Here is a 27823-nt window from a genome sequence, read left to right on the forward strand (position 1 = left end):
TATATAAAAAATTATGATATAATTTTATATAACAATATGACAAAATTGAATTATTCGGAAATAAGATACAATATATTATCATATTCTTTCTATTTTATTTGTATGTGATAGTCAACAAGACTATTAATTGGGAATAAAAAAACAAGATGTCTATGTAACATAAAAAAGTAGCAGTTAAAAATAATAAATAAATAAAATAAAAATAAGGAATTAAAAATAATATACAAATCAGTTATTATTTTATGATATATCAATTACAATGATCATTATATTTAATAAGAGAAAACTTCTCTATTTTAATTTAATGATTTTCACAGCGGTTATATAATATATTTGTCGAGAATCATATCATAATTAAAAATATTATATATATATATATATAAAAGGAAAGTCTAAAGAAAAAAAAAACACAAATGCACATCCCTTTTTTAAGAATTAAAATATATGTTTACTAAATAAATTTATTTAGTTTTGGAAATTTGTAATTTTAAACAATTGACTAAATGTGCTAAGAAAACAAAAAAAAGACACACCATAATTATTTAGATTTTAAAGAATATGGAAAATCGGTATCAAATTTTAGCATTAATGAACTTGCACGTTTCAATACAAATTCTCAGTTTTTCATACGATGTATAGTGCCCTTCGAGTTTCTTAGGTTTATTTTTCATTGTAGAGTGCACTTACACAGTTTTTGTTATTTCTCTCCCCTTTGCAAATTCTTCACTCATGGCTGGTTCAAGATGGATAAAGCCTGAGGTATTTCTTTCTTTCTTTCTTTCTTTCTTTCTTTCTTTTTCTTTATCAAAATAAAATAAAAAATTCACCCAGTTTGATTAATTAATCAGAAAATAATGGTGTTGCAATGTAATTTCTGGTATGTATTGGATCAATTTTTATTAATAACATATCAAAGCACTTTTTTTTCGTTCACTTTATGGTATTATGAATTAGTACTCGTTATAATACACACAGATCGCGAATATATATGTTTTTATTATATTTACAATGGGTTGAACCAAATTTTTTATTGATGAATTTTTGTTATGTGAATAGGTATACCCACTGTTTGCTGCAGTTGGTGCTGTTGTTGGAATATGTGCTATGCAACTTGTTAGGAATATAAGTACCAATCCTGAAGTCAGGTATACATATTTTTTCTTTAATCCGTCGAAAAAAATAATACATGTCTTTCATATAATTTTTTTTCCGATACGATAAAAGCATGAAGGTTTTGTATAGTTCCAACATCTATCAAACTCTTAATGACTTGAATTAGACCATGACTATGTGTTCTTTATGTGCCTACTTTACGCCTTCACAGTTACAAATTATCCATGCTTTTGAAGTGGGTATCTGAACTGCACAAATTTTGTTATTTTTTAATCCATATTTGAGAATTGAAATTGGGGTTGGGAAAAAAGGCTAGGTTTTGGGTTGCGCCGCTGGTTCACTTACAATATTTTATTAATAAATTTAATTCTATGTATAAATAAGGTTAGTATAAAATACTTTACACCGTCAACATATCACAACTATTGATAAAAATTAGATAAAAATACTCTTAATAAAAGTCAACGATTCAATTTTTGTGATTGACTGACGATATAATTTTTTTTATACTTACAATATATATAAATTAAATTTTTATTTAAAATATATAAATTTTTTGATAATATTAATTTCATTTTAGACATTCAAATTAGAGTTTTAAGTTTCTGAATTTAGAATATGAGAAAATACTGATAATTTTTAGGGCGGAAGAGCATTGCCCATTGTATTTGCAATTGTTTCATTTGCAAAGATATAAAAAACTTCAGCCTTCAAGAATTGTTGGACAACACAATATTTTTCTTGCAGTCTGTTCCTAGATTTATTTTTGGTTGTTGCACCCCTCTATTTTCCAGGTTGCTAGAAATAAGTGAATTGATATCAGAGTCTTTCTTTAGTAAATATATTTGATTAACAACTATAGAAAATGAGTGAATGGGCAAACTTACAAGCATATATTCAAATTAATTCGTGAATTTTAGGTTTTTTATTCACAAAATTATTAATAATTAGTTAATGTATAATTATATATATTAGTAAATTTGTTAATGTGATGATTAAATTTTATAGAAAAATTAGTTTACAGTGAAATCATTTTGATATAAAATCAATATAAAAAAATTATATATTCAATTAACATGTCATATCATAAATTTTAATATTTAAAATTCACATTTTTGACTATGATAGAAGAATATTTCACTTTTCTCACCCTATGTTGAATACTTACTAATACTCCTCTATTTTTTTGCGCATTTCTTTGTAAGTGCAAACATTTTCAATAGCTTGCATGTTGAAGCACTAACTTGACATTATTAACACATCTACCCCACTCATCTAACTTTATTTTCCAACGACATGTTTCAAATTTCAATAGTCTAAATAATGGTCCAATCACAATATAAATGATTCATTCAATAGTCCTATTTTTCTTAAGTTTTACTTTATTTTCTTCTATTTTAAATTATTTATGTATTATATTTACTAATATTTTGTGAAATTTTGATTTTTATATACGCATCCTAAACGAATAGTATCCTATATTTTGTAAGAAGTAATGTATCGTGGTATGTATATGTGCAACATAAATTTTGACAGTGAGTTTACAATTTTAAAGAAATATTTGACAATTTGTAAAATTTAGAGGTTAAATTTATAATTTTAAAGACCAAATTGTTTAGTGACTCAGAGAAAATATAAAAAATGAAAAGAGAGTTATGACATGTATATTAAATTGATTTGGTTGTTTACAGGGTAAACAAAGAGAACAGACTTGCTGGAGTGCTTGATAACCATGCTGAGGGTGAAGCATATGCTGAACACAGATTCAGAAAGTTTGTCCGCAACAAACCTCGTCAGGTTATGCCATCTGTCAACAACTTCTTCTCAGACCCTCAATTGAAATAATCAATCAAAACCTTTCTTTCTATGCTGAATAGTTTTCAGCATTTTTACTTCTCCATTTTGAAATAATTTTATGTTCAAGGATATGTCAGATATGTCTTTTTTTCAACTTTCTTATGGTTGTCACTATTTTCTCAATGTTGTAATAAAATAGTCCAATACTTTTTGTTCTTGGTTACATAATTTTTGTATCTAATACTCTGTCTCTTATATTGACAAAAATTCAAGTTTTATCATTTATTTTTTTCATTTTGACTATCTAATATTTAAGATATGCAAATTTTATTAATTTAGAAATTTGACTAAGAAGTAAGAAAAAGACGGTCAAAGATATATTCAACTGAAACTTGAATTCAAATTTTCTTGATCAGACTACTTCTTAGGTAATTTTCATTAACCACCTGGTTAAAAGTTTAATTTTATTGAAAACCAAACAAAACCAAAACAGTGTAGTAGAAGCTGTTATGTTCTTGAAAGTTGGTTTAACAAAGTTGGATCTTTATGTACTGATTCACCGAGATGGCCTTCAAAAGAATTTTTTTCTTTTGGCAAAATTACTTTAGTTGATTCGTTTAGTTCATTAGTCCATGTAGTTTCTTTTTTCTTTATAAATTTAGTCTTGTAAGTCTTAAAATGTGTACCTAGAATCTTTTATTTAGTTTTGTTAAAAAAATTAACGGGAGTGTTAAAATGTTGATGCGTTAATAACGTTTGAGGTTATAAGTTCAAAATATAAATAGATAAATTATATTTTGACAATTCTAAATTAAAATTGTTTAGAGTTTTTCTTTTCCTCAGTCTTCGTAATTTTCATTTTCGTAAACTTAGATGTTTTTCATCTTCAAACATAAAGAACTATAACTTTTTTTATTTAAATTTATTTAGAACGTAAGAAATTTAATTGTTTATAATTTGAATTTTAATTTAAGATTTTCTAGTTTTCAATTTTTAGATAGATGAAGATGATAAAAATTATGAAAAAAGAGAAACCTATTCTAATAATTTAAATTTTTAATAAAATTTAATAAAAAAATATATAATTTATTTATTTAGATTTATTACCTCAACATCGTTATAGACACATCACCATTTTTATAACTACCTTAGAGTAAAAAAAAATTAAAAAATGACAACTATGTACACATTTTGAAATTTAAATGACAAATTTTTAAAATTTAAAGAACCAATACAAAAAATTGGTTAAACTTAAAGGCTGCATATATGAGTTTGTTTTTTGTTTTTCATAATGTAAGAATGAGATAAAAAATGACATTTTCCAAATATGTATCGTGAATTCTAACCTTCCAAAGTTTTTGATATGTATGTTATTCTATGAATCCAAATTAGTCATGTACTTAAAAATAAATTAGTCACGAGATATTGTACCTAGCTTAGGTCATAAGCCCTCCTGCCAACCTAAAAAATATGTACTCTATCATGAATCATTCTAAAAACTTCACAACACAAAGAGAATTTGCACTAGAAAAGATTTTTCAATTTCTTTGTCACGTTTACTATTCTAATTTTCATTTACCAAGACAAGCAAATTAGAATAATAGGCATGTCGAAAAATCTACTCTGGTGCAAACCCTCTTTAGACTTGTAGAGCCTTTAGATTGATGCATCCATATTTAAATACATATAAAATATTTGAGGATGATCTTGGAGGGTTGGAGAAAGATGTTTGAAGATGGGTTTGTGTGATGGTAATGGGAAATTGTTGGGGTTGTTGCAAGTAATCACTGGTACTGAGGATTTCATAAATTGAATTTTGATTTTCTAGGATGTTTTAGTTACAAAAACTGAAGGTGGATTCAAAGGCTTATTGCATACTTTTAAATTAAGGTTGTTCTCTTTTTTAGAGAGATTGAAAGAGGAGTGATCTAAACATTGATGGAGAGAGGCATCGTTGAATGAAAATAAGGAGTGAGGAGCATATAAATAGAGAACTAAATATTCGGTGTGGTTTGGTTGGATTTTAGCAAGAAAATATCTAAAACCAATTAAAATTAGTCGTGTGCTTTAATAGTGTTGTGTTAGGTAATTAATATTGATATAGAATAAAAATTAAGTTTTTGTGTTAGGTAATTAATTTTGAATGACATGAAAACGATAATCAAACTGATAAAAGTCGAGTTTGATTGATTTGGTTCAATTTTAATATAAAAAATATAAATTAATTTTATTAATTTGATTTAGATCTTTGGATTTATACGAACTATTGATTTAATTCTTATACTCTTACTTGTAAATATGAAGGAGGTTACAATCAAATAAATGAAAAAATAAAATTAAAATAAATAAAAAAGGAGAGATTCCAAAATAGAGAGCATTGAAAAAACACGTTATAAAAACAATATCTCGAATTATAAGATAATTTTATTAAAAAATTAGACTCAATACAAAAAAGACATTTGAATTTATCAATAATTGATGGTTTTGGTTTTCTTAATTTATTTTTCTTATGGGTCTGGTATTAAATATTGTCGGTTTGGTAGTTGTCAAATCTCAACCTAACTTTGTGTTGATAAAGGGGACTAAGCATAAAGATGCTGATTTTCCCTTTGGGTTCTATAATTTCATAAGTAAATGCCAAGATGTGTCCTGAATTGCATATAGATACACAAACAAGGACACACACAACAAAGAAGAAGAAATGATGGAACTGGAAACAAGTATCATTTGTTTTCCCAATTTATTTATTCACGTGATGGCACAATGCATGTCTTCACATCATTATATTGTTTATCTCTAAACCATTTGGTTAATTTTTAGTGGATCGTTTAGATTGAACTCATTACTTGAGTATCATCATGCATAGATACCTCTACATTACTTGTACCAGGTAAAATAACGAGATATAACTTGTTAAAAAAATCAAGGTTTGAATATATTAATAGATTATTTATAAAAAAAAAATAGTATCACATGAAATAATTATGCATGGTTATAAAAATTAAAAATAAAAAATAAAAAACACTCTAAAAGCATCAATATTATTAATTCCTTGCCCAATCATCAGTGAAAAAGAACAATCTCCATGTTTGGTTCATCAAATGCATATTTGATATTACGGTAGAGTTGTCTGAATCATGAGTCGTCGTAATTTTCAAAAGTTACAAGTAGTAGCTTTCACAAAATTACAGTCGATCACTGAAAAAATTTGTGTGAAAAACAAAATCTACAACTCTCTTGGAATTGAGCCTATTTCTTTTATTGGTAGATGAATAAATATGTGCTCCAATTTTTTTTCTGGATTGATGATCCATAAATGGTTCACCATTCCTTTGGTTTCATGTTTCAGCTATCTTGCAATGAATCAAATTGACTGAACTCTCCTTCATCAATCGAGAATTTAACAAATTCTTTAGTTGCCTCTAGTCTTTCAGTTGAATCTGCAGAGGAATTTCTTAGACATTTGTTTCTTCATGAACAAATTCTCAAAATATAAATTATAAGTGTGAGTTTATATAATTGAAACTTAAAAGGAAAAAGTACAATAAATTGAAATTTACTGTGGAGGATTGAGTGAATGAGCCAAGAAATGAAGAGGTGTACTTTTTGTCCATCTAGCAAATACCTGTGTTGTTTTGGTCAAAGCTTAATCCAAATTTTATAGAATTGACTAATTTCTTTCATTTGCTACTAGAAGACTCAAAATGAAGTGAAGACAAGTACAAATATTATATTGGTTATAAAAGGAGCAAATGCCAAAATATTATTAGAATTTAGAAATAATGGATAATCCTTGTAAATTAGCTAAAGGACATTCAACACAAGGTATAGAAGAATATGGAAATTGAAAAAGAAAAAAAAAAGGAATTTTTTTTGGGTACAACAGAATTTGAATTGAGAAGATATAATCATCCAATTAGATTACCCTTTCTAATCTTATTGGTAAAGAAACAAATCAAATGTTTATAAATTTATAAATGAATATGAGATGAATGAGTCTAGATAGTAAGCAATGTGAGAGCTTGCACCAGAGTCATCAATCTGATTATTGGAACTTCGAAAAATTGGAAGGACTAATCATATGTAAACAAGCATACCAGAAGAAGATGATTAATCGACAAAGGTTCTGCAGCAGAGAAAGTAACTGCTGATTTTGTTGAACTGTTAGCTGAATAGTCGAATCGGCAGTAGCATGCATAACTGGCCTTTGTTTCGTGTAGCTTGATGAATAACCATTCAATTTGAAGCACTTATCCTTTGAATCTGTGACCATGCCACTGTGAGTTGAGCACAAAAGGACTGATCTTTTTTACCATTATTAGGACTTATTAAATCAATGTCAAAATTGAATATATAATGCTCTTTTCTGTATTCACAATTGCCAGGGTGACACTTCTCTTCAAAGCATGAAAACAAGGCTAAAATTTATAAAACTGAAGCATAACATTCATGAATCATGGTAAAAATAAAAGATTAAGATGTTCAACTTACAAATTCTAAGCTACTTGCTATTATATCCCAGAGATTGACATTTAGTTAACGAGTGTTTTATTGGTAGAATATATATATGCATTAAGACTGCCAATAATACAAACTGATTAAAACTTCATCCATTGAATATAGAATGCTATATGAGATTGAACCTCCAAAAGAATGGTATAGAACAACTAGAGGTCTTTTGATGCCTTCTTTGGGGCTCTTGCATTTATGGATTTTTCACTAACATCAACAATTTCGAATGAAACCAGTATAGAAACTATGAAAGCAATCACTAATTATAAGACAGAAACTCATTTAAGCTTGTGAAATTAGAATATCAATTAAGACATACTGATCAGGAGTCTTCAATCCACATTGGACTTCATCTTTAAGTTGTTAATGTAATGAGTCATTTCTTGAACTGCTATCCATTGTCATCACTAATTCTGCTCAGCAATATGCCTAAATTTTTATCTATGTACAATAATTGTATGGTGATCTGCTACTGCTATGCTATTCTCTTATCTTTTTTTGACAATTACTTTGGGATGATCTCCTCAAAAATTCAGACACCAACTTGGAGAAAGAAGAAGAACTATCCTGTAGCAATTGAGTTGGTTGATCATATTCCACAATTGTCCCTGTATACATCAGAATAGTAGTGTTTATAAGCTCCAAGCTTACAAAATGAGGTGCATCAATATTTAATTTTCTGTTATATTTGTTGAGAGTTACGCTTTCCTAGGTTTCATTATCCATTTTATAACAATCATGTATATCGAATTACAAAGTCTAATGAGTCCATTCTTGTACCTTCATTAAGGACCAAAACCAAATCATTATCAATAACAGTAGGAATTCTATGTGCTACTGTAAGGACTGTGCATCCACTTGTCTCTTCCCTGATAGTCCTCTGAATTAAACTATCAGTTGCAGTGTCAATCGATGCAGTTGCCTCGTCTAGGACTAAAATTCTTCTTTTCTTCAGTAGCACCCTAGCAAGGCAAACTAGTTGTCTCTGTCCAACACTCCAATTTTCTCCATTCTCAGCTACTGCAAATGTGTTTGTGCAAATCAAAAGTATGTGTCATATAGTTAACAATTTTTTTATTGAAAAAAAATAAAACATTCACCAAAACTATGTACTAGAAGCGGTTATTGCAGTTATGCTCTGAAAGATAAAGTTGTTTATATATATATACCTGGTGCATCCAGAAGTCTTGCATCTTTCTGTACTATTTCAGCGAGATGGCACTTGCTGAGAACCTGAAAAAAGAATAGTTTTATTTTATTTTATATTTTTTGTAGTAATCATACCAATAATGGCATCTTCAAGAAAGTGTTATAATGCTAACCTCCCAAAGTTCTTGATCGGTATGCTGTTCCAAGGGATCCAAGTTAGTCCTTACAGTACCTAGTTAAACATATTAGTTAGTTATACAAGTTAAGTACAATAGCTAGTTAGTTAGTTAGTTATGTCTATTAGTACCTACCTAAAAACAAGGTCGGATCCTGAGGAATTATGCCAAGCTTAGATCTTAGATCTTGCAGACCAATCTTGGAAATATGTACACCATCAATAATTATCAATCCTTCCAAAGGCTCGACCACTCGAAAGAGAGCTTGCACCAGAGTAGATTTTCCGCTCCCAGTTCGGCCTACTACTCCAATTTTCTTCTTCCCCGGGAAGATGCAAGTGACGCCTTTGAGAACCATTGGAGCAGCGGGATCATACTGTATGTGAAGGTTATGGAATTCAATTTTTCCTTCCCTAGGCCACTCTTGTTCGGGCCTACAATCTTGTATAACTAACGGAGCTTCACTTGGTATACTAGAGAATTGTAATACTCTCTCTACTGATATCATTTTGTTTTCAACATTGCAAAGGTTCCATATCACCCAAGCCTGAAGCACATTCAAGTTCAAACCATAAGTAGCAACAAGACCTGCCAAGCCTGAAAATCAGAGAAAACAATTCATCGTTAGCGATATAAAACAAGATCAAAGATCTCTATTGAGAGAAACTATTGAATCTGATTTCTAATCTTACTTGGATTGATGGCATCCCTTGGCAAACTAACCAAGATGATGAGAACAAAGTAGAAGACCAAATTGAAGAGAAAATTGATTCTAACAGACAACCATTCCATGGTGGCATAGTTGTGAAAGGCGACCCGAGAATAATCATCAATTAGAGCCATAACCTTGGTCAAGAATATTTTCTCTTGATTGAAACAACGGATTGTGACAGCCCCAGCAATTGATTCTGAGAAGTGATGCAAGATTGGCGCCTTTCGAATCCCCACCATCCTGGCCAATTCCCTAGCCGTCGTGATGTAATAAGCCTGCAGAAAAGAGTTCATAATGTCCCTCGTTATTTTAATACTAGGATGATTCATGCAAAAATGAGCACATGCAATGCAAACATTTATGACACAATGAGGCTTCGTCGTAAAATGAACTAAACTATGATCTTTTCAGTTCATGCATTGTAAAATCTTGACTAAGAAAATTACAAATCATATGAAACATGTGTATCATTAAACGAATTTCTCCATGTGCGCTGCACGGGTTCTATAGGTAGTATAATGCAATTTGTGTACATTAGTAAAGACTATTAGTTCTTACCTGATACCAGATTGAGATAGCAAGAACCACAAAAAAGAGAAGAATGACTTGCCATGCAGCCTGTGACATCAGGACAATGATACTCAATAACTGGATAAGTGCAAAGACCAGGCCAGCTAATCTGTAGGGTATGTCTGTGTCTATTGTACTTTGATCATTAGATGCCTGTAACAATCATAAAAAAAAAAAATTAATTTGAATAAAACTAACAACAATAATCTTGTCATAAAGAGAATACTAGCGAACTTACCCTACTCAGAATTCGGCTCGAAGGCGTGGTATCGAAAAATGAAACAGGTGCCCTGAAAACTGATTTGATCATTCCATGAAAAAGACGTTGAGCAGTCTCGACGGCAACCATTGCCATTAAAACAGTCCTTCCCAATATGAATATGGAGCTGCCACCAGACAGAAGAGCGAAGATTCCTATAAGGATCCCGTTGTTGACCCTGCCCTTTTCTTCAGTAGCCCAAGATATCCAATAATTGCTACCCATCTGCATAACTTGAAAAAGAATTTGACAAAGAAGAATAACAGGAACAAGTGCTCCTTTATAAGCTGATGTGACAAAAGTTGAGTAAACACTCCATTTTACTCGACCTGTCATCGCTTCCTCTTCTCTCGTCCTCTTCCAATCCATGATGATGTCTTGAATATTTTCTTCTGCAATTTCATTTGGATTTTTTTGGCAGGGTCCACAGCAAACAGAATCATCTTCTTGGCATGAAATTTGGTTAACTGTTTCTTCATGAGCAGCCATTTGTTGCACAAGTTCACTATAAGGACATGCCATCAAATCTCTATACCTTCCCGACTCAATAACTTTTCCATCTTTCATAACCTGATAAAAAAGTATATTATTGGTGAGATCAGAGTTCAATCAAATAGGTTTAGTAATTTCATCACAAGTGTTTATTATAGCTTACTAAAATAAGATCTGCAGCTTCCAAGAATTCCAATTGATGTGTAGCATAAACAACAGTTTTATCATATAAAAGTTTCATAAGACATTCCTGCACAACATTTTCACTTCTTGGTAAGTTCTTTGAATTGAATGAAAACGAAGTTAGAAAGTGCAAGAACAAAACAAATAATAATCATTAGCACTACTACTAACCTTAAACAAATGACTTCCAGTATGAGCATCAACAGCACTAAAAGGATCATCAAGGAAATAAATATCTGAGTCATTGTAAACAGCTCTTGCCAATTGAATTCTTTGTTTTTGTCCTCCACTTAAATTTATCCCCCTTTCCTCCACAAGGGTCAAATCTCCATCACTCCATATGTTGATATCTTGGTGCAATGCACAACCATCTACAACATTTTCATAAAACTCCTTATTCATTTGTTTCCCAAACAATATATTTTCTCTTATAGTTCCAGATTGAATCCATGGACTTTGAGGTACATAACTTCTAGTTCCATAAACTTTGGTTGCAGCCCCGGAAATCAATGGAATCTCACCAAGCATACTGCAAAACAAGCTTGATTTTCCAGATCCTACTTGTCCACAAACGGCCACCTTCTGACCTTTCTTTATTATTAATTTTTCAGTTATATGAATTGTTGGTTTTTTGGGGGATGGATAATCATTTGCTTCCCATGCATACTCACCTGGTTTAATTTCAATAGCGATTGTCGAAGCTTCAAGAGCAATCCTATTCAAGAACTGGTTTTGATCTTCCTCTTTAATGAACTCGTAGATTCGATCAACAGACACTTTTGTTTGAGTTATCATGGAAATAAGCTCAGGCAAATTGTAAATCGGTTCTTGTAAAATGCGAAAAGTTGCGAGAGCTGACAGGACCGTGGCTGCGGTTAGTTCAGTTTTCACCAATATACAAGCTCCGAAAGTGCAAACAGAAACCAAAGTAGGAGATGTCCAAAATAGAGTGGCTATCGCCGAGCATGTGAAGAGGTATTTCTGCAGCCACTTTCTCTCTGTGTCCCTAAGTTGGAGGAGTTTATGCAGAAATGTAGATTCCCATGAATGCAACTTTAGTATTCTGATGTTCTTCATAGTCTCTGAAGTCATTTTGATTCTTGAATCTTTAGCTTCCATTATCTTGGAGTGCAAACCTTCTTGCATGTTAGCCAAAGGTGTGTTACACACCATGACCAAAATTGTGACACCAAGTGCAGCAATGGAAGGTATACAACCCAAATTTATGTACAAAATCACCAAAGCCAAAATTATTTGAAATGGAAGCAACCAAACTCCATGTATATACCAACAAAAGTCACCAATTCTTTCAACATCCACATTAATCAAATTGATTATTTTACCATGTGTTGGTCCACTACCACACTTAATCATTAGAGACTTGCTATAAACTAGAGCCATAAGAGCTGCACGTACGCGAATTCCGATTCTTTGAGCACCAAAGTACCACTGTCTTTGACTCAATGACTCCACAGTCTTTGAGAGGAAGAAAATGAATGCAAGAATCAGTCCATACTGGATGCTTGAATTGTTATCATTAGACAATAAAAAATTCACAAAGCTAGATATCAACAATGGACCAGTATATGCAGCAATAGTATTAACACCTGAAAGTATATACCGATACAATAAACAAATGTAAATGAAAATGACCCAATGTTTCATATAATAATATAACAAACTTATAAAGTACATAAAAATAAAATAAATAGATTAGCTATCATTATATGAATGACTCAATGTTGCATATGAAGTACATAAGAATAAAATAAACAAATGAATAAATCAGTATATAAATATATAATAATATACCTGCTAGAATTGCATTTAAGGCCAAGGATTTCCAAATAGAATGGATAATAGCTTTTGTCAAGGAACCACCTTCAAGTTTCTGTTTCCGAATAGATTCTTCCAACATAGAAGAAGCACTAGAAGCAGTTTCAGATTGAGGAACAGAAGGAACATTAACATATTCAAGTTTCTGAACCCGACCCATTTTGAAAATTGGATTCAACCACCTAAATGTGAGTTTGCTCCATATACTAGCTTTTGTTAAAGCCTCTTCTTGATCTTCTTCTACCAAAGTGGAAGAAGGTTCATACTCTTTGTGAAGTAAACTTTGTTCTATTTCACTTTGTTCCTTTACACACACATTAGGAAGTGCATTCAAACACAAAAGTAACAGCATGGGTAAAGAAACTGAATCAACAATGTTCTCCTCCAACAAAAATACAGAAAAATCTGAATTTTTGACTAGTTTTAAAGAAAGTGAGATTATATTAACAATAGTGGCAAAAACCCACCAAAGAATTAGAACAAAAGGGAATCTTTTACACTCCCCAAGTGTTTTCTTCATTGAATAAAATGAAACCAAAGTTGCAAAAACCCATGTTAAAGCTAAAGAAACAGAGTTAAATCCTATAATCCCACTATTAGTGTAATCATAGAAAACAAAAACTACGTTCAAAATGGAAATAATAGCACTGAAAAGAACAGTGATTGAAGCAAAAAGTGTTGGTTTGTGTTTGAAATGTAGAAGATTGTCAAGTTTGGTTAATCTTAAACTATCAAATAAAACCCATATCAAAATGACATAGAAGAATGTTACATTTGTTGTTCCTAATAGAACATCGAAAATTGCCATTGTCTTTGTTGAGTGAGTGACAGAGTAATGTTGCAATATAATGAAAGAAGAAATCTGTAAAATTAATGCAGCGAATAAATGATCTTGATTGTTCCTGGAATAGAATAAAAAAAATGAACATTAAAAAAGGGATAAAGTAAAGAATAAAGGGCATATAAAAAGGTGACAAATATAAATAATAAATATAAAGAAATGTAATAATGTTCATAATAGAAACAAAAAAACCTTAGAATGAAATAGAAGGAAGTGATAGTGATTAGCAAGTTTATAAGCGGCAAGTGTTGATACTATTGTTGACGACGATGGATACAGATTGCGGTGGCACACTAATTAACAAACAAAGCCTTCAAATATTTTTTTGTAACGTTTATATTTTACTAGAATACTCATTCATTCTTTCTTGGGATTTTATTTATGTATAATAGTTTGGAATCATAATTTCGCGTATTTTCCACAAAACACTGTTTGACTAATATTTCAACGTGAGTTCAATGTTATGCACAATTCATTAGTGGCCAAATTCTCATATGGGTTATTCCCATTATACCATGGCTTAGTACTTACAAATGTTCAACTATCAATGTATTGTCCTGTTAGTAACTCAAATGATATTTATTTAATAAATACATTTTTCGTATGTAAATTGTTGTTTTTGAAAAATATCACCAATTATCATTAAAATTTCTATAATTTAAATATTAATTTACAATGATCACTTTTTTATTTGTTAGAAAAAAACTTGATGCATTATTTGTAAAAGAAAACTTGATGCATTTCAATACTTTTGTTTTTATCGCTGATTTAACTTTAACATATTGACTTAAGAAACTCTTGTAAATTAGTTTTAAAATCATAATGAATCAATCTATGGAAATCCAAATCATAAATAAAGAGTAAGTGTGCCGGTTTTTATTTTCCATACATAATTACCGTGAGACAAAACGTCCTCACTCCTCACATGACCACATTTTAAATAAATGTGGAATTACTTCTTACTAAAGAGATAATAGAGTTTCCATTTTTTTAGTACAAGCAGAAATAGGCTGCGATAGTTGATTAAAAATTATTTATCTATTTTTGTGTGCGAAGAAAAAAGAGTCAAAGTCACAAGTAACAAAACTAAAACTCATATGACTAATACGACCAGGGAGGAGAAATAAAATTACATCACAAATGAAAAGAAAAAAAAAAACAAAATTAATAAAGATATTAAATGCTATTTAATTGGTTTCATAATAGACATAAAATAACTTAACTAATCAAACTTTATAAAATACATTATTTACAGGAATAAAAAGATCATAACACAAAATATTCATGATTAAGGACATTCTGATTTGATGTCAATATTTGTCAACTCTAAATAACCATTTTTTATAGGTTAAATAAATAAACCATTTAAATTTTAGCAAAAAAAATGGTTAAAATTTTTTTTCTGAATGTATTAAAAAAATTGAGTAGAAACAAAGTCACGAGCATGTAAGTAGCAAGTGCCAAGTAGAACCGTACCGCAATACATTGTTTGTTGTTACTCTGCCAGTATTTTGGATCCAACCCTTGCCAACCTGGATTTGGAATCCCTATCTATTTATTACGTCTAATTGTTTATATGGTAGGTAAGTGTAAGTTGTATAGGAAAACTTAATAAACATGTATTACAAAAAAGACAAAATAAAATTTCTTTCTTCTTTTATGTAACCGATTCTGAACACTGAATCTGATTCTCAGATCCACAGGCCACATGGTTTGTGTCTGTGTGATGCGTCCAATCGTGTTTATGCCACACTTTTATGTGTGTTTTTCTTTTTTTGGCTTGTTATATGGATTTATTAAACACGTTGGATAATTTTCTTTATTAGTATCCAATCAAATCCCTTACACTTGGGTAAGGTAGTGCGTCCTTTGGCTACTTCATAGATTTAATTAGAAATGGATTCTCTCGATTTGAATTCAGTATATAATTCTAATAATATCAATCAATTGGACTAAAATTTGAAAATATTATTAATTATTTTTTTATTAGTATATCTTTAATTGATTTTATTTTTTATTTCTATGTATAATAATAATAATTAATTCTAATATCAATGTTTAACAAATTTAACTAGTATTTATTTGGCTAAATTACATTTGTGGTCCTTAACTTAATTTCAGGTAACCTTTTGGTCATTTATCTTTTTTTTTTTTCGACTTGGTCATTTGTTTTAATTTTAAGTGACAATTTGATATTTTATGTTTTAAAATTTCAACAATGACATCCTTTTTTATACAAAAATTCAAAAAAAAATTGAATCAAAACTCATAAAATTAATTATATTCTTCAATATAATACAAATTTCATCAAATTCGTAACGCAAATCTTCAAATAAACTCATATTTTCATACTTTATTTGATATTTTTAGAAATAAATGACTAAATCGAAAAAAAAAAGATAAAGAACTAAAACGTTACTTAAAATTAAGTTAAGGGACCACAAATATTTAGCCTATTTATTTTTATCATAAAAGTTTGTAAGTGAAGTATGTCTCACTACTACAAATTCAGGTTTCTCTCATATATAACATGATCCAAATATACTCTTAATAGTATAACAACTTTATTGGTTAATGATACTCTAAATCACATTTTTAGCTCATGTCTTTGTTGGTTAACAATGCATCATATGAAAAACAACACCAAATCTTATTTAAAATTTAGGTATTGTAAAAATGCAAAAGCTAAAAAGGAAAAGGTCCAGGTCAGGATATGGTGATTTGACGAGGGATGGTGTATGGATTTATTTGTCGTTGTAATTGGTGGTACAGTTTTGGCACAGTGAATGAGAACGTGTTTGTTGGATAATGACGCGTGTTTGGTAACATCCAACTCAATGGGAGCCACGTGGGACCAAACGCATAGCAGGTAATGACACACGTGACTAATTCTCGGTTATGTGATCGACTGAGCCTCCTTTAATATAATTAATTGTAATGGTTCCATTGAAAGTCCCTTGTACGGTTACGATTATGGCGCCATAGTAGCTTTGCCGCAAGGCAAAAAGCCAGAGGCCGTCGTCAAGATACAGAAGAGAATCTTCAACTCAACGGCCAAATTTTTATAGGTGGTATCTGTTTACTGTGATTAATAATTATTTAATAACTAAAATTAAGACATTCATCGAAGCTATAAGTTAATAGCTCGTTTATACCTAAAATGATTGGCGATATGAATATTGAAAAAGACATTTATTTTTATATGTTTTTATAAAATTTAATTCATATCTTAGCCGTAAATCAAATCAAGAGAATCTGGCAGTCTAACAACCTTTTTTATGTGGATGTTGATTTACTTTGTTTGTTGAGTTTTCAAACTTTTTTCTATAGCAGGGTATATGGATTAGATCCAAAGGATCAACATGTGTAACCGGTGGTCCGCACGGTTTAATGTTTTTTTGTCCGTATTTTTGCTCCCGCATAAGTTTAATTTTTCAAACCGTGCATTATGTTGTTTAAATGTACGGTTGTAGATGTTTCGTAACATTTGTAACTAATTTTTAAAAAAATAAAATTTAACAGCTATATTTTTGAATTGATTAATGAGTTATGGACCAATTAACATTTTTGTGGTTATATGAATTATATTTTATCATATATTTTTTCCTTATATTCTATAATTTATTTCTTAGCTTTTTTTCTTGATATTATTTTTTATAAAAAAAGAGATTTTATTTTAATTTTTACTATTCATACATCAACTGAACTAATATAAATCAGATTCGATTATTTTTCATAAATGAGTTTACTTGATATGTTTAACATATGAGTTTAAATAGTTAGTTGAACGAGATATATTATTTTATATGTATAAATATATTTCTATTTTTCGTTAAATTTTAGAAGTGTTTTTTCTCATTTGTTTTCTTCTCTCCTTTTTGTAAGATCTATTTCTTTTCAAATATTTTTTAAAAGTGCAACCGATATTCATGACTTAATGATTGTTTTCTCATATTATTGACAACAATGACAATGGAGAAGAGGAAGAACAAATCTTATGGTTGGTGTTTTATTGAGTGATGTTGTAGCATTACAATGCCCTCCAAAAAGCTGTCATGACAACTTTGTGTTTTGGTCGCTCCATCTATGGTCGGTTTGATATCTAATACATTTGTGTAGGTGTTTTTATGTTTTTCTAGTTATTTTTCTCTATTTGTGTTTTATTGTTAATTTTAGTTTCTTTTTTATACTTGTACTTGATTTATTTGTTGAAATGTTTGAGAATAACTTGTTTTATAAGTATGGTATTTTAATTAATCAATTTATTGAGACTTATCATATAATTCAATAAAGTTCACAAAAAAATATAATAATGAGTGAAATATTTTTTAATAGAAGACAATCACTTATTGACTCTCAAATAAATTAATAGTAAAACATAAGTTATAGTAATATGGGTGGGTTGTATTTTTAAATTATATTGGTAGTAGATTAAGTTACATTATCAGGTTTCATTTTATTTATTTACTTAACTCTTTGAATTTTTGGAGAAATGAAATTTAGTAATTTAAAATTTAGCCGAAAACATAAATAAAATTTAATCAATAATTATTTTTGTTAGAATTTTAATTTAGACTCTCCCAAACAATTCATTCATAATTAAAATTAATTAAACACTTAAGCTTAATTACTTAGTTATAATGTGACATTTCATTCATATTTGTTTTATTTTCGCTTAGTTTCAAAATTCAAAACAAGTTCCCTCGTCTCATCCTCTTCAAATTCCCCTCTCGATCACATAGACACTTATGGTATTTTGAATAGAAGGTTCCAAAGGGAGATAAGGGAACATGTATTTCTCTTTTTTAACAAACAAAACTATAAAATATTTTTAAAAATAAAACAAATATGATTGAATGTTATATGAGCATATATTAAATTATATATTTTTAATTTTTTTAAAATCTCAATTATATGTATTAAAATCGAACTTTTTAATCTTTTTTGACATTATCAAATTTTAATAGTCTAATCACATGTCATCTATGAGTAATTTTGACATTGTTCTAAATTGAATACCACTAAATTTTTAAGTTTTATATGTTTGTTCTATTTTTAAATAATTAATATTTAATAATCAAATTTCTTCGCATTGTCTCTTCACCGTCTTCCTATACCGTTCTTCACCATCTCTCTCATTTGTTCTATATTAAAAATTAAAGACGAAAGATTCATTAAAAATCAAAGACGGACCTCGAAACAACGGCGCGATGAAGACAACGTATACAATACCAAGACAGCCATAGCGCAAACACGAGTAAATTGAAAGTGAGATAGATGAGCGATCTTCTCGCGGTGGTGGAAAAACGATGAAATGTTCTTCTCACGATGGTGAAAGGACAACGGAGAAGAGCGATTTTATTTTGTGGTGAAGGCTAAAAAAGGAAAGAAGTTCTTAACTTTTGGTTTGATAATGATTTTAATTTTAATTAAAATAAAAAATTTAGAAAAAAAATTATTAAACTTAAGAAGATTAAATTCAAAAGATAAATTTATAAATACAACTAATTTAGTCTATTTAATATATAATTGATGATATGAGAAAAAATAATACACTTATTAATTAAAAAATTAAAAATACCGATACACTTTTTTTTTTTTTTTAAGAATATTGGTACAACTAATTTATGAGGGGCTGTTTGTGTATGTTTTGTCTTACGGTGATGAGATGAATTTCTTGTATATTAAACGTTACATTACAATTTAAGTGTTACTGTGTTTTTATTAAAATAAAATTGATGAAAATATTTTTAATAGTGTGTTTTTATTAAAAAAAATTGATGAAAATATTTTTAATAGTTTAATTGTAATTTTGATCCTTCTATCTTTAGTAATTTATAGATTTAATCTCCTTATTTTAAAAATCAACAGTTTTAATATTTTCATTGGATTTTTAAACTAAAAAAAGAAAAAATTTTAATGATGTATTATACGACTTCATAATATATAATCATTTAGTTGTATTAATTATTCATAAAAAATTAATTAAATTAAAAATAAAAAAATTCAAAGATGAAAGTTAAAATATTAGAAGATTTTTATTGAATTTTATGAGCATTAATCATTTTAATTATTGTATTATATGTCACGTTATTTAATTAAAATATATTATTTTATTATTTTTTAATTAAAAAATTATAATAAAAAAACAAAAATCATATATTTTAAAATACAAATATAAATTTCGTAAATTAACAAAAATAAAATATTAAAATTATAATTAATTATTTTTAATTTAAAGACTATGCGTAGTGTACTTTTTTAATACGATTATCTAAGTTAATTTAATCTCACAAACAAAAACAATATATATATATATATATATATATATATATATATATATATATATATATATGCACACACATATATATTATATATAAATATATATATATATATATATATATATATATATATATATATATTTATAATTACGTGCAAACATATAATTTATAGTCGACAAGAAAGATTCAACCACATATAAATAAAAATATTAGTGCATAGTCTCTAACTTCAAAATTAATTTATATATGTTGTTAATATTTTTGTCAAGGAAATAAATTGAATCTAATAAGAGCTCCTTTTCCACACCATCCTTATCTATTTTCCTGTAAACTAGTAAGACACCACACTACGACTCCTATATGCATGTCTTCCTAATGTTCTCTGTTATGAACTCACATTAAATAATATAAATCATATTGCCGAATATGGAAAAGACTCTCACCCTATATGGAGTGTGAAATGTCAACATTTTAATGGATTATTTAAGAAAATTCATTCACGTGGAGTGTAGACGAGACACAATCAATTATTTAGAATCCAAAGTTATCGATAATAATGATCATGAGATGACAACATATATTATATTATATAATATATCAATCGAAGATGAAAAGCCACATGTATTTTGCTCTCCTAAGCTCATCATGTATTATAATGTCGACATAATGTGGTTGAAAATTGAATAACACCAAAGCTGATAAATATTCCAATGCATCCTTTTTCGGAAGTTTGACTTCTAGGGACTACTTCCTACCGACTTCATGTGTTGCATGGATAAGAAGTTGGTTTTTTGAAATAATAAATATATTTTAAAATATCTATAATTTGTTGAACCTTATAATTGACTAATAAAAAATCATTTATTATATTATTTGCTAGATTCTCATTAAAGCCAAATAATATCTCAGTCAAAATATTTTGACTTTGATTAGAATCTATTATTAGTTATTGAAAAAAAATTAAAATTAACCGTATAACACGTACAATGTTAATCCAATTACTCACTTTAAGAGTGTTTTGGGCCTTTTGGCTTTTTTAAAATGAAAAAAATAAAATGAAAAAGTAAGAAATAAATTAACACATATAAGGTGACTCTCAACTATGTGTAGTCACTTGAGTAAAAGGAAAGACTGTGTATTGGTTTTGGTTAAAACAAGAACTGTATAGTCACTTTCGATGAATTTACATTGGACCATTTTACACTACATTATTCTTTTAGTTCTTAATTATAAATAGCATCGACAAAAAAAAATTTATCTTTAAATATAAATTTATTTTTAATTTATTAGATTCATTTACAATTTTTTTAAATATAATTCCAATTGATACTATTAATTTTTTTTAAAATATAAAATTAAATATATCAATATATAAATAATATTTTAATTATTTTCTATACAAAATAAACATATTAATTACATTTACTAAATTTTCTTAACAAATATGAAATTTGCAATAAAAATTTATATTTAGGGATGAGGTAGTATTATTAGGTGGTGAAGTGAATGAGCTCTTGAATTCATTCTTTTCTCAAGCAATTCAAATATTTTCTTTTTAATTTTTCAAAAGTTTAACAACAAAACTCAAATGTAAGCATTTCTCACAATAAATAATTAAAATGAGATGATTTATGTAAACATTTTGAATAAATATTAAAAAATATTACAATGAATACGGGTTTTTAAACAATAGAATATTGTAAAAATCTATAAATTGAAATAAACTTAATTTTGTTAAAATTTAAAAGATTTTTTTTTCACAATTGTCATAAAACTAATTTTAATTGAAAAGTTCATATAAGCTATAGTCTTGCCTAAAAAAACAACTTAATTGTATTCTTTGTTCTATACTTGTTAGCGGAATTTTCCCCCTCCATTTTCAAATCCTCTAATTTTAGTAATTTTTTTTTTTAATTTTTTGATGTGAAATGATATATTTTAAATCATACAATGTGATAATTAGAATTATTTAAATAAATAAATTATTTATATATTATTAATTAAATCATCAAAATTAATACTTTTATATTTTTTGTGTGCAATAATATCATAAATATTTATTATTCCTCGTCACTTTTAAAATACATTATATCAATTTTTTAGTCAAAAAAAAATCTTAAAGATTGACAAAAAATGAATGGTTTTAAAATAAATGAATCAATTATGTGAATAAGTGATAATAGAGAGAAAAAACTACAATTAAACATAATATAAATCAAAACTTAGAATATAATCTAACCTAATTAAGATTGCCCTTTGAAGAACTTTTCTCCAATCTATTGATGTTTATATCATGAATATAAGTACTTATATTAGTGATCAAAATAGCTTACAAAAACATTATATTACTACATCTAACAAAGTATTATATTTATCTCTATATGTAAGACTTTGTTCACTAAATAACAATAATTAAGAAAGTAGATTTATAAGATCAAATTTGTTGACAATTTTAATTGTTGTACTAGTTCAAAAGAGATAACTACTTTATGATTTTATTGTACTAATATTTATTATAAATTATAGAAAAATATCTCATTAAGTGATGAGTTAGTGAAAAATAATTAATGTAATTGAAAAATTAAAAAAGATCTTATAAAAAGAGACAAAAAAATCTCAAAAAGAACCTTATTCAAAGATAGAGACAGTATTGAAAAAAAAAATTATAACTTGAAAAAAAAATTAATTTTAAAAAAATAGAATGTATAATTTTTCAAACAAACAAGTGTTTTATAAAGCACATGTTAACGGTTTATTTGATTATAAATGATATAATATGAGTTTATTTCTGTAAAAAAAAAATGAAGCCACGTGAAAGATGAAATTAGATGACCTATTTCATTTTAAAAATAATTTTCGTAAACTTTTAAAAGTTAAATGGTTGATTTAGTGGTTAAATGGTAAATATTAGATTTGATAAGTTGAAGTTTTGATTTTTTTTTATAGTCATCAGAGAGACAAATACAATAAATGTTCAATAAACTTTAAAGTTTTTTTAATATTATATTTTGACTCCTTTCTTGTAAATAAAAAAGTCAAATGGTTTGTTTGTCGAAGAAACCTTTTTTTTTTTTTTGGATCAACATTTGTCAATAACAATGGGCCCAACGCAAATTGAAAAGAAGGCTTTGCGAATGGTTCAGACATATTATTAGATATGGGCCCATCTTTATTCGTAGTGGATAAATGCTTTGTATGTGTTTGACAAATTCAAATTGTAGCTTATACATAGCTTATAAGATATAGTGTATAAATTGCTATAATTCGTAAGATTTAATTCAACTAACAAATATTAATATTGTTATATTAAATGTTATGTTTTAGGTTTGAATTCAGACATGATATATAGTTTAACAATATCGACATTTGTTAGTAAAACTAGATATTATATCTTGTATCCTATATTATACACCAATAACTAACTTATATGTTATCCACCATGAAATAGTTTGATGGACAAGATAATAAACAAGATATGATATATAGTTAGTATATGATACTTCAATCAAGTGTTTGATAAATTAACAAGTTATGATAAATTACTCTTGAATACTATTGTATCACATCTCTCTAATTAAAATTTTTGTCCTAACTATGAGTTTCACTGAAAATCAGCAATATAGGATAAGAATAACAACAATTTATTTAGTTATCCTTATAAAATATATAAAATTGAAATATAATAAAATATGAATATAAATATAAAAAATATAATTTGATATTAAATTTAAAAATAATATTAGTAATTAATTTAAAAAATGTACGATTTTATGAAAATAGTAGTTTTGTCATTATATAAAATCTAATACATTAATTTTCAAAATTATAAAAATATGAATATTAATATAAATCTTATAAGTTGTTTATAAGGTTGATATTTTAATGAACATATAAAATATATCATATCTTTATTTAGTTTATCTAAAAAATAAAATAAAATAATTGTGTTATTTATGATTTAAAAAAATTGAAATTAGTACTGACTTTGTAGTGTCAATGAAAATTTTAAATATAAATATATTTTATTACTTATTTAATTTTTAGAATTTTTTATTATAAATATCACATCTCTATTATATTGTGCGCATTAAAAATACCATAGAAATGTATCCACTATTAACTAACTTATGTGTTGTCTACTACGTCTTACCAAACATATGTTCAGACTCTTGTCAATAAACTAATTGATTAACTTAATAGACTAGCTTATAAATTTAATTGATCATTTACTTTGTTAAACAATCTTATTTGCACTAGCTTACAACTGTTATTGAGATGTATAGCTTATAACTTTTTATGTTATTCTCTAAATTTAGCATTATTTTAATCTTATTACTTCTTTACTCTTTTTAAAATTTAAAAATAAAGAAGAAATTATTATTCGCACTCCACACAAGTTATTCGACCTTTTACAACACAAGAAATATTTCTTATGCTTTTTTCTTCTTACATAATATAATATAATAATTCATGTATTATTATATTATTTATCCTCACATAAAAAGAACTCGGAATGAATTTCATTCTGGCAAAATAAATAATGAATTTAGTTAATTAACATAGTATGCTAAAAAATAGTTTTAAGTATATTTAGAATATAATATTTTAAATTGATACAAATATATTTACATTATAAATTATAATCTTGTTTGTTAGCTACACTTTTGTATTTTACTTATTAAAATATTAAAAAAGAAGAAGCATATGACTGAAAATTGAATATTCTATTTTTAAACATGAAAACAATTTAAACAAATTAAAATATTTAAAAATAAATATCGAGGGGAAATATTTATAAAAAAATAAACAAACTTATATTTTTATATAATTTTTATTTTTTAAATAATTCAATAACTAATTTTAATGAAATTTTAATTTTAATAATAAAAAAATTTCAGGTATAGCTTTTAGCTATCAACCACCAGCTATAACTTATAGTTTATAGATTAGTTTTAGCAAATAGATATTTATTGCCTATTTCCTACCTTAAACCGCTAGCTTATTAATTGTATTTGATAGTTTATAGTGTACATACAACTATAACCAAAATAAAGTTGTTTGATAACCATTATTCACTCACGAATATATACTATTTTTTGAGTTGCTACATAAAGTAGCACTGAATTTAATAGCTTATGCCATTTACTCTTATCATTTAGTTCATTATCTAATTTTATCAAAACACTTCAAATTTAATTCGTTAGGTTATATGTTATCGATTAGCTTATTTATCATTTATTACTTTGTCCGTTATTTCTTATGAACTCATACTCAATTTTGTGTGTGGCTATAGTACAACACATCTTTTCCTTTTTGTGTACGATACTTTTGTGTTTTGAATTTTTATATTGTTGACTTAGCATTAGAGGCGAATCTTGCACAAAATATCAGGGAGTCGATGAATGATAAATATTAACTAAAATATTATAATTAAAATTCTTAAAAGTCATATAGTTTTTTTTTTAGAGTTTCACACAATTCATATATAGTAGACAATTTTCTTCTTGAAAAATGCATCAATTTTCTTATTTTTAAATATCGTGTCACACTTAAAAAAAATACATATATTGATTAAAATAATTCACAATTAAAAAGTAATATCACACTATATCATATATCAATGATTAATATGTAATATTTTACTAATAAATAGTAGACAAAATGCTAACTAGAGTGGTAGAGTATGTTTGTTTGAGATTAGTTAGTTTATTATTTTATATTAGGTAGCTTATTTATATATATAGCTTGTTGGATTAATTTTATTATATTTAATTAGTATAAATTTTTAAGAAAATAGAATAAATTAAGCAGAGAGGTGAGAGAAGAGAAATAAGAGAGAAAATAGTAAAATGCGATGTCAGTTTCTCAAAATCATAAAGATTTGAGGATATTTAATAATTTATCAATATTATTTTGATAATATATCGTTATCATATATAAAAAAATAAATACTATATCGTTATTATATATATATTTTTTTTAAAAAATACGAGGATGCGTGAACTCTATTCTCGAGAAGATCCGTCAATGGTTATATATAAATCGTAGTAGACTCAAAATCCAAATACTTCCCCTTGAAAAAGTTGACATAGACGTTTACTACAAAAGAAATAGAATGTTCCCATAGCTAGCATTCATTCTTATGTTTTTATAGACAATGGTTATTAAAATAAAATAAATATTAGCAAAAACCAAAACTTAAAAGTTAATGTATTTAATATTGATTAAGACTTCCTTACATGGACTTTTTATTTATATTTCATAGAATAGAATAAATATTGGAGTAAGTTAAATATGAAGAAAAACAAATGACGAAATCTAACCTCTGTCGGGAGGGGTACAAAAATCCCTGTGAGGAGCAATGGAGGTTAGAAGGAAAGGTTGGAAACGAAAACGATGAAGTATGTTGAAGGAAGTTGAGTGAGTCATGAAAGATAAATAGAGCCTTTAGGTGATACTAGCAATACGTAGCAGCAGCCAGTCTTGTTGTTGTTATGCAGAGAATGGTGAGTGTAGTTGGTAAGGGATGAATCTCTCAACAACAGTAATGTTTTACAGAGACTGGTTGGTGATCGATGTCATAGTTTACTGTGGAGTGCTCTCTACCTTGAGATTAGTTATTATTGTCTAACAATTCCATCGTACATGTGAAGATTGGTCCACCACCTATTCATTGTACGTACCTTCATTTCTTTGACAGGGAAAGGGCTTTGGCTCTTGTCACTATACTTGATTCATGCACTAGAGGAACTCAATATGTTTTACTGGAAATTTGTGAACACCTCGTTTAAGGGAAAAACTTAATAGTTTTTACTTTAATAGTTTTGCTGATTTTGATGAGTCCTAGACCCAACTCACTTTATTTTTTTTTTTTTTTATTTTTTTATTTTGTATGTTGATTTTGGTTTGTGTGAGCTACCCTACTCTGTAGTTCACACGGGTTAGAACAAATTTTATATGATTAATATTAAACGGTATGAATGAATTTTTTAATGAAATGTAAGAATGATGATTTGTCTTGTTATAAATAGTCAAAAAATTTATTCTGAATTTTAAAAAAAATCATAGGTGGATGAATGCTATAAAGTAATCTATCTCATAATTTTCTTCTTTTCTTTTTAATTTTTTTTTTCACTTTCGTATAAATCAACATTTTCCATTTTATATAGGTTGTTCCAGGTAACATTATGTCAAATATGATAGTCCGTTTGTTTGTCTATTATGACAAGTATAATCTTTTTTCTTTTTGATCAAATGACAACTCTAATCTATTAATTAAATCTCCACGTGTTATCTTATTAGAACAAAATAATAATATTTATGCTTAATTGCAATTTTGATCCCTTTATTTTAACTGAATCGCGAAAGTAGTCCCCCCATTTTGTTTTTCCCCAGTTTTGGTCCCCCAAGCAGAATTTTGGTCCAAAACTTGATGAAATTTCATTTTTTTTTGCATTTATTTAAGTCACACAATGCCTCAAGATCTCATTTACAACAATTGTACTTGAATATATGATCATAAATGGTGTAGTACGACTTTAAGAACTAAAATTTCATCAAGTTTTGAACTAAAATTCTGTTTGGGAGACCAAAACTGAGGAGAAACAAAATGGAGGGACTACTTTCGCGATTCAGCTAAAATAGGGGACCAAAACTGCAATTAAGTCTAATATTTACATATATACTTCTTTCACTTTCGAATAGAAGAAAAAATAAATCATAATTAATGCATTAAATATCATTTTTTCATAATACTCTTAATTTAATTTAAATTTTTCTACTCCTATTTTTAATGTCATAATTAATGCATTTATGTTTATAAAGTATTTTAAAGGTAATTTTATAAGTTGATTTATTTTTTATTTTCAATAACAATAAAAATTGGTGGTTTTTTTAAAATTA

General features: G+C 27.3%; 2 protein-coding genes across 8 annotated transcripts; one reads left to right on the forward strand and one right to left on the reverse strand.

The window, feature by feature from the left end:
* Window positions 1-603: 603 nt before the first annotated feature.
* LOC101503540 (uncharacterized) lies at window positions 604-3188 on the forward strand. The gene is made up of 3 exons (XM_004504424.4): window positions 604-759; window positions 1057-1145; window positions 2805-3188. Exons 1-3 carry the CDS (start codon window positions 730-732, stop codon window positions 2956-2958), a joined length of 273 nt encoding a protein of 90 aa, XP_004504481.1. The 5' UTR covers window positions 604-729; the 3' UTR covers window positions 2959-3188.
* Window positions 3189-5925: 2737 nt separating this feature from the next.
* LOC101503868 (putative ABC transporter C family member 15) lies at window positions 5926-26470 on the reverse strand. Of its 7 annotated transcripts, none has more exons than XR_003473556.2 (15): window positions 26245-26470; window positions 12776-13701; window positions 11135-12570; window positions 10944-11030; window positions 10268-10858; window positions 10018-10182; window positions 9440-9734; window positions 8883-9344; window positions 8745-8803; window positions 8592-8655; window positions 8203-8442; window positions 7742-8030; window positions 7008-7173; window positions 6471-6535; window positions 5926-6350 (listed from the first exon to the last, which is right to left on the reverse strand). XR_003473556.2 is itself a non-coding variant. In XM_073370096.1 (12 exons), the coding sequence occupies exons 2-12, from the start codon at window positions 13605-13607 to the stop codon at window positions 7903-7905; spliced, it is 4359 nt and encodes a 1452-aa protein (XP_073226197.1). In that variant the 5' UTR covers window positions 13608-13701; window positions 13833-14085; the 3' UTR covers window positions 7384-7902. The 7 variants fall into 7 exon arrangements, 1 of the variants encoding a protein (XP_073226197.1); XR_003473555.2 differs by lacking the exon at window positions 26245-26470 and adding an exon at window positions 13833-14085; XR_003473557.2 differs by lacking the exon at window positions 26245-26470 and adding an exon at window positions 13833-14085 and having other exon boundaries at window positions 7008-7187.
* Window positions 26471-27823: the final 1353 nt, after the last annotated feature.

Source organism: Cicer arietinum, chromosome 6 (assembly GCF_000331145.2).
Source record: "Cicer arietinum cultivar CDC Frontier isolate Library 1 chromosome 6, Cicar.CDCFrontier_v2.0, whole genome shotgun sequence".
NCBI classification, from domain to species: domain Eukaryota; kingdom Viridiplantae; phylum Streptophyta; class Magnoliopsida; order Fabales; family Fabaceae; genus Cicer; species Cicer arietinum.